The sequence below is a fragment of the Ailuropoda melanoleuca genome, chromosome 10 (genome assembly GCF_002007445.2).
Source record: "Ailuropoda melanoleuca isolate Jingjing chromosome 10, ASM200744v2, whole genome shotgun sequence".
Classification (NCBI taxonomy): Eukaryota; Metazoa; Chordata; class Mammalia; order Carnivora; family Ursidae; genus Ailuropoda; species Ailuropoda melanoleuca.
Window position 1 is genome coordinate 15,450,989 of NC_048227.1, and position 14,677 is coordinate 15,465,665.

Here is a 14,677-nt window from a genome sequence, read left to right on the forward strand (position 1 = left end):
AAGGGTCAGCATTTTGATTGTGCTAAGGGTATGGAAGAGTACAAGGGACAGTGAGTGTCAAGTAAAGGTTAGGGTAAGGAGGAGGGTCAGAAGCAGGATCGGGGTCAGATTCTACTATATTGTTATTGTAAGGTCAACGTGAGAGTCACAGTCAGGGTCATGGTCAATGTGAGGGACTCCATATACGTGTGGATGAGAATGTGAGTTGGTATCAGGGTGAGCACTGGGGTCCAGTCGGGGTGAGTATCAGTGTCAGAGATATGGTCGTTGTCAGAGTCAGTGACTTCTGGGTGAAGTTCGTGTCAGAACTGGGTGAGGGTAAGTGTCGGGTCAAGGTCAGGTTAATGATGAGGGTCAGAATGATGTGGGGGGGGGTGGCGCGTGGGTGGCTCAGTAATTAAGCGTCTGTCTTTGGCTCAGGGCATGATCCTGGCGTTCTGGGATCGAGCCCCGCATCAGGCTCCTCTGCTGGGAGCCTGCTTCTTCCTCTCCCACTCCCCTGCTTGTGTTCCCTCTCTCGCTGGCTGTCTCTCTTTCTGTCAAATAAATAAATAAAATCTTAAGAAAAAAGAATTATGTCAGGGTGAGAGTGAGGGTGAAGGTCAGGTTTAAAGTATGAATAAAATGAAACTAAAGTTCATAGTCAGGATCAGAGTCAGAGTCAGGGTAATGGTCAACGTGAATTGCACTATCTTGGTGAAGATGAGGTTAATGATCAGGGTCAGAGTCATAGTGAAGATCAGGGTCATTTGAGTGTCAAAGTGAGGTTTTAGTTAGGTTGACAGGTTAGGTGAAGTTCAGAGTGCAAAATAAAGGTGAATATGAGGGTGAGGATCGCATTAGGGTCAGGTTCAGGAACATGGTACGGTTTAGAAACAAAGTTATTTCTAGAGTAAGAATCAAGGTATGATTCAGAGTATGATGTCAGGTTCAATGTCAGGAGAAAGGTCAGAATCAGGTAAGTGTAAGGGTGAAGGTCAGTCTCAAGTTCAGGGTGAGGGCCAAAACAAATTGCTGGGTCATGCTCAAGGTCAGGTTGAGAGTCACTGCGAGGGTCAGAATGGTGGTCAGTGTCAGAGTGAAGATGAGAAGTCAGGAATATGAGGCAAATATTCAGAGTCATGCTCAGGATGAGAGTCAGGGTCAGTATCAGCATCAGAATCAGGGTGCGGTGCCAACCTGGGTCAGGGTGAGGAAGGATTAGTGCCAGGGTCAGGCTATTAGTCTGGTTCAGGTTCAGCATAAGTTTCAGACTCAAGGCTCTTTCACAGACATAATGAAGGTATGTGTAAGGGTCGTTGTAGAGTCAGGGTGAGGTCGGGGTCAGGGAGAAGGTTATGGTCAAGTCAGGGTAAGTGGAGTGTGAGCATCAGAGTTAGGGTCAGGTAAGTGTCAAGTTTATGGTCATGGTGAGGTTGGAATCAGGGGCAGGGTGGAGGGTCAAATTGAATGCTGATGTAGGGATAGCTTCAGGATCAGAAGTCAGAGTGAGTGTTATGATCAGACACAAGATGAGAGTAAGCATCAGGGTAAGGTTTAGGTAAAGAGGAGAGGTAGTATCAGAATGAGAGTCAGAGTCAAGGTGACAGTGAGTATATACTTCAGGGTCAGAATCATGGTCATGATCAGTATCTAGATCAACTGAGGGTAAAGGTCAGGGTCATGGTGACAAAAACTATGAGAGTCGAGGTCTGTGTGAGCATCCAGTAAGGGTAGGAGAGACATAAGGGTTCAGTGTCAGTATAAAATTCAGGGACATGGTGAGGATCACAGTGGATCAGCATCAGAGTATGGTGAGGATCATAAGAAAGTCACAAGCACAGTCAATGTCAGGTTGAATATCAAGTCAGTGTTATAGTCACAGTCAGTTTGAGCAAGCAGTTCAGGGTCAGGGTGAGGATTAGAGTCATGTAGCATATGAGGTTAAGGGTCAGAATCTAAGTCACACACTTAGGATCTTAGTCACACACACCAAGGTCAGGTATGAGTCAAAGTAAGGTTTAGGGTCATGGTGATTACGTGTGTCAGAGTAAAAGTCAACTTCAGAGTTAGTGCCTAGGTCAGGATATCAGTCCAAGGTCAGAGTAATCAGAATCAGGGTCAGTATTAGGTTCAGGTCAAAGACCAAATTCAGTTTAAATTTTGAGGGGTGGAGAGTATAGAGTCAATGTTGGGATCAAGTCAGGGTCAAAGTTAGTTGAAGGTCATGGTCATGGAGAGGGTGAAGATGAGGTTCAAGGACAGAGTGAGGGTTAGATTCAGAGTCCAATTCAGGGTCAGGATCAAGTTGGTCAGGTTGAGTATGAGGTTCAGAATAATGATCGGCTTGAGCGACAGTATTAGGGTGAGTGTGAAGGTCTCAGAGTACATTTGAATTTCAGTATTGGCTTAGATTTAGGTTGAAGGTCAAATAAAAGTTAGGTGTATGGTGAAATTGAAGAAAATGGATCAGGTGTGTAGTGAAGGTGAAGATTAGGGTCTGAGACAGGTAAGCTTTAGGGTTGAAATCAGGGTTTGGGTGAGGGTCAGTATAAACATGATCCTTGGTGACAGGATCAGGCAGAGGATGAATATTATGGTCAGGATTAGTGAGAATAGGGATATAGTGGTGTTGAGTCTGTTTCAGGTTCATAGTCAGGGTCTTGGTGAGAAGCAGGTTCAGGTAAGGGTAAGGATCAAGTCGAGGGAAGGGTCAGTGTCGGGATGAAAATCAACATCAGGAAAGTTTGATAGTTAAGGTCAGTGTCAGGGTCTTGGTGGTAGTAGCGTCAGGATCAGCTTCAGGATCAAAGTTAGCACATTAGTGTCAGGTTGACGATCAGAGTCAGTATGAATTTCAGAGCCTTAGTAAGGGTCTATGTGGGTCACGGTCATGATCACAGGGTCAGCAACATGTTGAGAGTTAAGAGTCATGTCATGGTTAGGGTGAGGTCAAAGTGAAGGTCAGTTTCAGGATAAGAATCAAAACAAGATCCAGCTTGAGAGTCAGGGGCAGAATCAGAGTGAAAATTAGGGTCAGGTAAGGTTCAGGGTGTAGTTAGGCATCAGGATCCATGTGAAGGCAGGGTCCTGGGATCGAGCCCCACAACCAGCTCTCTGCTCAGTGGGGAGCTTTCTTCTTCCTCTCCCTCTCCCTCTGCCTGCTAGTTCTGCCTGCTTGTGTGCTCTTTCTCTCTCTCTCTCAAATCAATAAATAAAAATCTTAAAAAAAAGAAAAGAAAAGAAAAGAAAAGAAAGAAAATGGGAGAGGTCAGCATCAGGGTCAGGGACATTTGGGAGAGTAAGGGTATCTGTCATTGTCAGGATCAAGGTCAAGTAGGACTGGGTGTCAAGGTCAGGGTGAGGTTAAATGTGAGGTTAAATTTCAAAGCCACCCCTGGGTCAGGTGAGATTAAAAGTAGGGTTATTAAGTTCAGAGTCAGCCCTAGGGTCAAGGTCAATGTTAGGGTCAGGATTAGAGCAGGGTTATTGCTGTAATATTTCATTCTTCTGTTTACAATCTTAACTTCCAGCATTAATTCAGGTACTGCTGTCAAAGCAAAAGAAACATTTTTCTTCCTGCTAATTTTGGTTTATTTTTCTCCAGGAATAGTAATGGATTTGGGGTACTCATTGGCCCAGTAATTTTAATTGTATTCTTATGAACCATCAGATCCTTGTGATTCACACCTCTGAAAAGTCAAAATATTCCAAATTTTACTTCTTTGTAGATTTACAATCAGATGCTTGGGTACTAGGAACACAAGAACATGCAGTGCAATTTTAACAGGTTTCTATCCTTAAAAAAAAAAAAAAGGTTTGCAACTTCTAAATTTCAAGATTATGGAATGACTGGAATAGAATTTGACCATTGAATTTCCCATTCTTTTTTTTTTTTTTTTTAAGATTTTATTTATTTATTTGACAGAGATAGAGACAGTCAGTGAGAGAGGGAACACAAGCAGGGGGAGTGGGAGAGGAAGAAGCAGGCTCCCAGCAGAGGAGCCTGACGTGGGGCTCGATCCCGTAACGCCGGGATCACGCCCTGAGCCGAAGGCAGACGCTTAACCGCTGTGCCACCCAGGCGCCCCTGAATTTCCCATTCTATCTTCCTTTGAGCATTTGAGAAATGGCTAGCTAGCAACTCCCAAGGTTAGATAGTTTCAAATTTATGGAAAATTTATCGTCATTAATTGAGCCAAAGTGGCTTCTGACCATTCTTTTCACCTTCATACAGCAACAGAGTAAATCTAATACTTTTTTTCATATGGCTCCTCAGTCTCTCTCCTCCACTCATGCACAGCAGTGTAGGTCTTTCTGCAAAGGTAATGCTATGACCACTGTCCCATTGGAGCATCCCATTAACTGGCTGAAATTTCCTGAAGGGCACAGAGGGTAGGCCCTGGCCTCCACCTGGATCACCAGCCACACCTCAAAGGTGTTCACCACCTGGTTCCCAGGAAGACTGAAACTCTCTTGATGGGTCCTGACATCCTCACACCCTAAGTTTGGAAGGATGGCTGGCGGTACTGGGCTTGTTCCCTTTGGACCCTGTGATGTAGGACAGATGACATGAGGGTTTGAAGCCGACGGCCAAGAAAGAATTCTTGAGATGTCTTTGGTGCAAAAAGGTGATTTTATTAAAGCACAGGGACAGGACCCGTGGGCAGAAAGAGCCTGCAATGGGGTCAGAAGTGGCCCGTTATATACCCTCAAGTTGGGAGGGGGTTAGGGATAGCATAAGTCTCTAAGGAATTTTGGAAGCACGATTTCTAGGACCTTGAGGGGCTAGCTATTGTTGGGAAAGATCATTTATTACCGTCTAATGAAACCTTAGTCATGAGACCCTTCAGATGTATATCGGTGGGCCATATGCTTGGGGGATGATTGCCAACACGTATCTTGGGGGGGTTAGAGATAAAGGAAATTTCTAAAGAAATTTTTATATGTTAAAGTAGACTTACAGGATGAGGGGGATGGTGGGCGGATCAGGCTAGGACTGCCTTTTGCCCTTAGCAAACGGTCGACATTGACGTAGTTGAGTCCCTAGAGGAATGCCACTCTGCCTGTTTTAAGGACTTGTCAGTGGGCTGCAGATAATAAGGAAATTTATAATTTTTCTTCTGCCTTTGTTCCCCACCCCACCTGAACTAGTCTAACGAAGCCCCCAAACCAACTCAAAAGTCGGAGGTAGGAGCCCACAGATCTGAAGGGAAGACTTGCTGAAGGTTGGAATGAGAAAACAACCCCTCTCACCACCAAACCTTTCTGGCTGAAGAGAAAACAGGAAATGACAGGAGAGCTCCTTGTTCCCTCCTGCCAGCGCAGGCTTCAGGCAGCCTCTGATTGGCGCACCGCCCCCCCCAGACCAGTGCTTCCCGCCCCTTCCCCACCTCTATCCCTCCTCCCCTGCTCACTGGTGCTGGGCACCTCTGATGCTTTCTGAAGATATCACAAAGCTTGTGGGACATTCCTCTTTCTAACACCTTCATTTCATTTTTTAAATACCGTGAGCCTGACCCCTCTGTGATTCCACCCTGCAATGAAGAGGTTTACAGGGTTTAGAGGTTGAGGAGAAAAGAAGTCTAGGCCAGGGAACAACAGGAAATGGTTGGGGCCACAGAGACGGGCAGGAATCTCTGTTTCCCACACCTGGGATCTGAGGCAGAGGGATTATAGCACCAAAGGTTTTCCTATCTGGAAACTAAGGGATGTATTGAATGGTTCCCAAGATCCTTCCCAACTCTAAATCACAACGATGCTCCAGGGAGGTATTCTGTGGCAGTAGAATCGTGAGTTCCTAGAACTTTGTTCAAGCTGGGGCAAAGGACAAGGAATTGGAAAATTGAGGTGGGTGGCCTCTTGATCCCACCTAGTGTAGGATGAACAAGACTGGGAGTCTTCAACAACTTTCTTCTAGACAAGAATGCCCAGGGCCACAATTTCTGGAGAGCTTTCTTTTTTCCTTTGTTTTTTTTGACTCCTCCCCCCAGCACTTTCTCTTTAGTCTCTGCCAGCCTGGCCTCTCCTTCAGGCTATTTTATTACTGCCCAGTGGTTACTTAAGGCTGCTAACCTCTGCTCTAAAGCAATTAAATATCCAAGATCATATGTAGGAAGAAGGGCTAAAGGAAAAGGAACCAACTGCCTCCACAAGTCAGGGACCGACAACTGAAAAAGAACAGAAGAGCCAGGAAGACCAGCAAACCAATCTGGTCTTTATTGAGGTGTCAGGGTAGAGTGGCCCCACGAAGGAGCAGAGCCTGGGCACTTGAAGAACACAGAGGCAGGATTTAAGGGTTTCTTTAGAGGCAGACCTGGGTATTTGGGCCAGGAGAAGGGCAGTGGGTGATGCGGGTGCTCAAAAGGACTTCAGGAACGCCCTATACTTGACCAGGAAAGGGGCGGACAGAGCATTTAGCTCTTGCTGGAGTTCCCGCAGAGCGCTCTCCTGCTCTTGCTGCTCCCCCACCATCTGCGTCCTGTAATAGTTGATGTAGAAGTTCACCCAGTCCTCCACCATCGTCACCATGGCTTCTTCAGGGACAGGAGGGTTAGGGAAGACCTGCGGGGGGACGGGGTGGCAAGGGAGAATGTGGTCAGCGGTGTGATTCAGGAATAACTCACAAACTCCGACATCGCCCTTTCTCTGATTTGCATTCCCTGTCTCAGTTTCCGTCAACTGCACCGTTGCTCTCCCAGCTCCAGATTATGCTCCCTTCTCTGCCCTCACCCACCTGCCAAGAGTCTAAGCCTGCCCTTTGAAACAGTGCCTGGGCTTACCTGTTGATTCAGCAGAACGTTAAATTCCTTCATTCCTGTAGAAATGAGATCCTTATTGGCCTGAAGAAGAGCCATCTGCCTAAGGTAAAGAAAGAGATAGAATTTAAGTATCCTTTTTCCTCATTTCTGGGTATTTCCCCCAATTCCCTCATTCCCCTTAAAGATCTCTGGTACCTTGCAGAACCACCTCCCCAGCACCTCTCAAATCATGCCCTGCTCTGAGATCACATTTCTCCCAGGCTGGCTCACCTGCAGGTCCAACAGTGCTACGTATGCCTCACCCACACTTTCTGGGGTATGTAGGTCCCTCTCTGAGCTAAATGTAGGCAAGGAGTCAAGTATCAGCCTAAGAGGGAAACGCCCTACGTCTAGGTCCTGAAGGAGGGTGATAGGTCAACCAGGGGATGGGAAGGAGGGAGACGTTTCCCTGAAGTTAAAAGATAGCAAGGCTAAGAAAAACAGATAAGTGGGAGACACCCAGAAAACCAAACTCAGGACAGATCCTTGCCATCTGCCCCACATCCCCATATCCGTGCTCCAAAACTAAAATTCAGGCCAACAAAACTAATATTAACTGACTCCCCGTTACATGACAGACACTTTTTTTCATTTTATTTTAACTCCAGTATACTTAACATGCAGTGTTATATTAGTTTCAGGCGTATAAGACAGGGATTCAACAATTCCATATGTCGCCCTGTGTTCATCATGACAAGTGAACTTCTTAATCCCCTTCATCTGTTTCACCCATCCCCCTACCTACTTCCCCTCTGCTAATCATCAGTTTATTCTCAATAGTTAAGAGTCTGTTTCTTGGCCGGTCTCTCTCCTTCTCTGTCTCTCTTTCCCTTGCTCATTTGTTTTGTTGCCTAAATTCCTCATATGAGTGAAATCATGTAGTGTCTTTCTCTGACTGACTTATTTTGCTTAATTCCACTTATATTCTCTAGCTCCATCCATGTCATTGCAAATGGCAAGATTTCATTCTCTTTTATGGCTGAATACTATTCCATTATATATATATTCTCCAATTCATAGATGGTATATTATAGCAGCTATAGTAATCATTTGTGTCAGGCACTGTTTCAAGCATTCAGTAAGGTATTTATCCTTATTTTAAAAATCCCATTGGGCAGAGACTAATAGAAGCCACATTTTGTGGATGAGACACCTGAAAGATGTGGGCAACTGGACTCTACCAGGCTGTGCGCCATAGGAATGGAGACACATTTGTGACAGCTGGGTGGCTCAGTTGGTTGTGTGTCCAACTCTTGGTTTCAGCTCAGGTCGTGATCTCAGAATGGTGAGAAGGAGCACCCCCATTGGGTTCTGTGCTCAGTGGGAAGTCTGCTTAAGATTCTCTCCCTCTCCCTCTGCCCCTCCCCCGCAAAATAAATAAATAAATTTTAAAAAAAGAATGGAAACACATGTCTTGTTCTCTACCATATCATCAGGTATTCAACAAAGCAGAAATACTTTTTTCTTTTTAAATATTTTCCTAAATATTTTCCTGGAAACACATGTCTTGTTCTCTACCATATCATCAGGTATTCAACAAAGCAGAAATACTTTTTTCTTTTTAAATATTTTCCTTTTTAAATATTTTCTATTTAAATATTTTCCTAATAATATTTCCTAAATATTTAAATATTTTCTTGTTCTCTACCATATCATCAGGTATTCAACAAAGCAGAAATACTTTTTTCTTTTTAAATATTTTCCTAAATATTTTCCAAGAAACACATGTCTTGTTCTCTACCATATCATCAGGTATTCAACAAAGCAGAAATACTTTTTTCTTTTTAAATATTTTCCTAATGTTTTCCATTTTTAGTAGATGTTTTTCAAATTTTGAAATCACCAAATGCTAATTGAAGTTAAGTGCTTTGAAACAGTTGTTTCAAAACAATACAAAAATGTACACTGAAAAAGTTGGTCATTTTTGTTTCCTCCCCCAACAGAGTAACCAGCATTAAAGATGCATTTATTTCCTGTCACATCTCTCTCCATTCAAAAACCAACATTAACAGGCACCTACATACTCATGAAGGCTTTGTTGATTTGCTTTTTTGTTTATCACATTTTCTTAGTTAACATACAACAAAATTGATTTCTCTTTGTGTACATTTATGAATTTTATCACATAGATTCATATAACCACTACCACAATTAGGACACAGAATATTTCTATCCACCCCAAAAAACTCCTCTATGCTACCCCTTTGTAGTGACCCCCACTGCCATACCTAAACCCTGCCAACCACTGATCTGTTCTCCATCACAACAGTTTAGTGTTTTTGAGGGTGTCCTATAATGGAATTATACAGTTTATAGCCTTTGAGAGTGGTTTCTTTCACTCAGAATAATGCCCTTAAAGTTCATGCAAGTTGTTGCAAGTAGCAGTAAGCTGTTCCTTTTCGTTGCTGAGTATGCATCACACAGACGCACGTAGTGTGTTTATTCCTTCACCCACTGAAGGACATCTGGATTATTTGCAGTTTGCGGCAGGCACGGATAGAGCTGCTACCAATATTTGCGTACAGATTTTTGTGTGCACATGTTTTCATTTATCTAGGGTAGAAAATACGTGTTACCACTAGGAGAAAAAAAATTGTAATACAACCTGACAAGGAACATGGGTACAGAATGGATGACAAACTCTTACTGTTTTATTATCAGACTACAATCTAGTCTTTTAAATGGCTAAACGACTAATACAGACATTTCACAAAGAAGATACACAAATAGCCAATAAGCATATGCAAAGATATTCAACATTATTACTTGTCAGGGAAATACAAATTAGAGCTACAAGGTGATACCATGACATGACCACTACAGTGACTAAAATTTTAAAAGATTAAGTGTTGGTGAGGATATGGGATGAATAGAATTCTGATACATTGCTAAGGGAGTGTAAGATGGTGCAACCACTTTGGAAAACGATTTGGCAATTTCTTATAAAGTTCAACATACGCTTACCACATGCCCCATCAATTTCGTGAGAAATAAAAATACATGTCTACAATAACGCTTGCATGCAAATACAAATGTTCACAGCAGCTTTATTCATAATAACCAAAAAATGGGAACAACCCAAATGTCCAATAACCACTGAATAGAGACACAGATTGTGGTATATTCACACAATTATATACTACTCAGCAATAAAAAGGAACAGACTAATGGTGCTCATGACAACATGATGAATCTCAGAATAATTATGTTGAGCAAAAGAAGTCAGACATACAATAAAGAGGAAGAAACGGGGAATAAAAAAGACATGAAGCAGGGAGGTGGGTGGGGGGATGGGTGAAACAGGTGAAGGGGACTAAGAGTACGTTTATCCTGATGAGCACTAAGCAATATACGGTATTGTTGAATCATTATTTTGTACACCTGAAACTTAATATAACACTGTATGTTAACTACCCTGAAATTAAAATTTTTAGAAAAAAAAGAAACCAGATATAAAGTATGATATACAATATAATTCTATATCTATGAAATTTTCAAGCAAAAATAATCGATAGTGACAGAAAGCAGATCCAAACACAAGAGTGGAGATTAAAATGCAAAACTGCCCAAGGGAAATTTTTTGGACAACAGAAATATATGTATCCTGATTATGACGAACAGTTTCATGCACCGTTACCAGGAGTGTGAATTGGTAAAACTTTTTAGAAGGATAATTTGACAAACTTGTTCAAATTAAAAAATACATATGCTTCAACCCAATGATTCTGCTTTGAACTCTGTTTTAAAGAATTATTCATATTCAATGCCCAGAAAGGCCTGTAAAAGGAACTTGCCATAATAATAATGAAATTATTTGTAATAATGAAAAGGCAGAAAAACCCAAACACTCATTAATATGGGGAGTCATTAAAGAAATATGGCACATTCATCCTATGGCATGACATGCAGCTATTAAAATAAATGAGGTAGATATTTATGTGCTGTTATGAAAAGATATCTAGGATAACATTAAAAAGGGGTGCCTGGGTGGCTCAGTCAGTTAAGCATCTGCCTTTGACTCAGGTCATGATCCCAGAGTCCTGGGATCGAACCCCGCATCAGGTTCCTTGCTCAGTGGGGAGCCTACTTCTCCCTCTGCCTGCTGCTCCCCCTGCTTGTGCTCTCTCTCTCTGACAAATAAATTTAAAAAGTCTTTAAGATAATGTTAAATGAACCATAGTTCGAGCAGACTACCCTAAAGGAGTAAGGATTAAACATAAAACTATATGTCTCCCCCGCCCCCAGGTGTGTGTGTGTGTCTAGAATAGTAAACAATGTTCACTTCTGGGGATTGGCTAGTATTTATTGGTAAATGGAAAAAGGAATAAATGTCAAGGGAGAAATTGATCTTATCTATCTCTATTATTGTTTGAATTATTTCACAGAAAGAATGCTTCTATTATTTTTATAATTCTTACAAAGAATACAAAATTTAAAAGATAGAAAGAAGATGGTGTAGTTCTAAAATCATTAGCCTCAAATTTGAATCCGTTCTCAGTGCCTGGAAGAACTAGGCCTAGCAGCTGTTCACTAAATACTTGTTGAATGAATACAGAAATGAATGCTTTTGCTACTTTCAGCTCTGTGACCTTGGTGAAGTCACTTCACATATACAAGTTTCAGTTTCCTTGTTTTCAAAGAAGGAATAAAATAATAACTACCTTACAAGGGCTATTGAGAAAATAGATTCATTCATTCCACAAATTGATATTTGACATCTACCTTGCACCAGGCACTGGTACAGGGCACTAGGAAAATACTCAGTGCCAAAGACAAAGCTCCTGTCCTCCTGGACGTTATGTTCTAGTGGGAGGAATAAGAGGGTGAATGGTAAGGGCAGCATCTGAGAGACAGGGCAAGACCCGATCTACAGAGCTTTGTGGCCACGACAAGAAGTTTGTGTTTCATTTTCAAGTGTGAAGAAAAACCACTGAAGGGTTTGGAGGAGAATGTTGCAATCTTCTTCCACAAAAGTAATAGGAAGCCACTGAAAAATTTAAACGGAGGGGATCAATGAGGGTAAAAATCAAGGAAACAAGCAGCTTGGAATATTCTGCCCAGTGTTCAGTATACTGTTGCATGCAGACTACCAAGAAGTTTCATGGGAGTAGGAAAACAGGAACCATCACTCATCTCTTTGTCAAGCCATTGATCTGGACACTTCTCAAAGAAGTGTATGATGCGTCCTTGTCCTCACTTACAGTTCAGTTGGGAAGACGGGACATAGGTACATAATAAAAGCAAATACAAACTGGCTCCAGAAAGCATATGCTAAGGGCTAAATAAGTGATAGAGTGAACAAGGGCTGCCATGATCTCTGAGCAGGAGAAACCAGTAATGGTGGTCGGTAAAGCTGAGAGGTTCATAATTAGTGTGGCAAAATATACTAATTTGCCCAGAGCAGCTCCAGTCTGTTTCCCCAATGTAATTGTTAATAGTGCCTCCTTTAATGACATGCTCAAAAATTCTGATTTGGATAATGAATTCTATGGTGATGCTAGTCATGAGGGCCATTTGCCTCATATGGAGCAAAAAGCCCCATATTTGAATACTTGACATTAACGCCAAATAATGGTCAACACTTAAATAGCATGTACTGTGTGCCAAATAGAATTTAAAAGTTTTACACATGTGACTCATTTAATCCTCAATCTAAACCTATTGTGGTAAGTATTAGTATTATTCCATTTTATAGATGAAGAAACTGAAGGACAGAGAGATGAGAAACTTGCCCAAGATCTCACAGGTACTAAGTGACAGAACCTGAATTCAAACTAAGGCCCTCTGATGGAATTCATTCATAGAGGTTGGCTTCATTCACAAAGGCTAACATTTAAAATATTACACATTTGTCAGTATGAAGTTTCCTCAAAAAGGTATAAATAGAACTACCCTATGATCCAGCAGTTGCACTACTAGGTATTTACCCAAAGAATATAAAAATACTAATTCAAAAGGATACATGCACCCCAATATTTATAGCAGCATTATTTGCAATAGCCAAACTATGGAAATAGCCCAAGCGTCCAATGACTGATGAATGGATAAAGAAGATGCGATATATACATATATATTTATTAATTAATATTTATATATTATATATAAAATACACACAATGGAATATTACTCATGCATTAAGAATGAAATCTTGCCATCTGCAACTACATGGATGAAGCGAGAGTATTAGACTAAGCGAAATAAATCAGTCAGAGAAAAACAAATGCCATATGATTTCACTCATGTGGGATTTCAGAAACAAAACAAATGAGCATAGGGAAAAAATAGGACAGAGAGAGGCAAACCAAGAAACAGACTCTGAACTATGGAGAATAAACCGATGGTTACCAGATGGGAGGTGGGTAGGGGACAGGTGAAGCAGGTGATAGGGATTACACAGTGCACTTGTGATGGGCACTGGGTGTTGTATGGAAGTGTTGAATCACTGAATTATAAACCTGAAACTAATATCACACTTTATGTTAACTAACTGGAATTTAAATAAAAACTAACTAACTAAATAAATAAATAATTACACATTTGTAACCCTTCAATTTTTCACTCTAACACAAAACTCAAAACTTAAAAAGATAATAATGAAGTGTCCCAGGTCTATCTTAGCATCAGAGAGACTCTGTGTAGGTCGCAGATAAGGTGAGGCGGGGTAGAAGTGTGCTCCAGGCTGGGGTCCAAGAGTAAGTTGATAGTCTGGGAGAACCAGAAGTTTAAACCAGGGAGTCAGACTGTGCGAGTCCAAGAAAGCTAGGCTAAGAAACCAGGATGTTTTATTTTCTGCTAAAAAAGAGGACACTTTCGGCAAATTTCTACTTTGGAATCAGTACGTTACACTAGATGGAGGGAGAAAAGGAGAGAGGGAAAGAGAAAAAGATGGGTTGGGAGAGAGAGAAACACTCTGTCTTTAGACTGTCACCCCAATTTCATGGACACTTTCCACCAGTCAACACACAAGAATTTCTTGCCTCTTTCTGATTTTCTGAGACTATTAACTGTAATCCCTTGATTTTCTCATTCCTCAGATGCCTTAAGGATCCTTTCAGAAATAATACTCTTCCAGGAAAAATAAGATGAAAACAGAGAGGGAGGGAAACCTTAAGAGACTTTCAACTCTAGGAAACAAACTGAGGGTTGCTGGAGGGGAGGAGTGTCGGGGCAAGGGGTAATTGGGTGATGGGCATTAAGGAGGGCACTTGATGTAATCAGCACTGGGTGTTACATGCAACTGATGAATCACTAAATTCTACCTCTGAAACTAATACAGTTAACTAAATTGAATTTAAATTTAAAAAAAAAAGAAAGGAAAAAAATACTACTTTTCCAGCCTTGGGTAAGGCCCAGGACCTCAGGGATCATTTGCTCCAACTTCTCATCATGCACTCGTTCGTTTGTTCCTTCATTCAAATCTTTTAAGCACCTACTATGTGTGAGGTACCGGGGATAAAATAAGGAGTAATAGACAGTCCCTGCTCTCACAACAAAGAAGGCACCTAAGGCCCAGGGAGGGACACTGACTTACCCAAAATCAAAAAAATCCTGTGTCTGTACTGGGTCTCAAACACAATGGTTCCCCAAGGGATGCCCTCTTCCCTTCTGCCCATAGCTGAAAGTTTGCGTTACAAGCAGGCAGGTATCTCCAGGACTTGGCGGGCTAAAGGGCTCCCCTTGCTCCCGCGGCCCAGCAACAAAATGCTACAGAGTACAAAGGCAGAGACCAGCGCTGCGGTGTCCGCAGCAGGGCCAAGAGGTCCCAGGAGAAATTGTGGGACCTTGGGCTGGACAAAAGGAGGACGTAGAGGCTGGCTGCCTCTTCGCGAAGAAAGATTGCACCTCTAGAGCCACCGTAGCCAAGCCGGAAATAGAATTCTGCCACGTTCCGCGTTTAG

The 14,677-nt window shown here is 42.0% G+C and overlaps 1 protein-coding gene across 2 annotated transcripts; it reads right to left on the bottom strand.

Annotated features, from left to right (window-relative positions):
• Positions 1–6,175: 6,175 nt before the first annotated feature.
• On the bottom strand, positions 6,176–7,092 carry AHSP (alpha hemoglobin stabilizing protein). 2 transcript variants are annotated; one of them, XM_002925787.4, is made up of 3 exons: positions 7,011–7,092; positions 6,762–6,840; positions 6,176–6,543 (listed from the first exon to the last, which is right to left on the bottom strand). In XM_002925787.4, exons 2-3 carry the CDS (start codon positions 6,834–6,836, stop codon positions 6,340–6,342), a joined length of 279 nt encoding a protein of 92 aa, XP_002925833.1. In that variant the 5' UTR covers positions 6,837–6,840; positions 7,011–7,092; the 3' UTR covers positions 6,176–6,339. The 2 variants fall into 2 exon arrangements, with proteins under 2 accessions (XP_002925833.1, XP_034525958.1); XM_034670067.1 differs by lacking the exon at positions 7,011–7,092 and adding an exon at positions 6,936–6,997.
• Between the last annotated feature and the right edge of the window lie 7,585 nt (positions 7,093–14,677).

Excerpts from the sequence above, each read along its gene's own strand:
- AHSP (XM_002925787.4), bottom strand. The coding sequence starts at position 6,836 with ATGGCTCTTCTTCAGGCCAATAAGGATCTCATTTCTACAGGAATGAAG. Across the intron at positions 6,544-6,761 it reads ACGTTCTGCTGAATCAACAG|GTCTTCCCTAACCCTCCTGT; the intron begins GTAAGCCCAGGC and ends GTCCCCCCGCAG.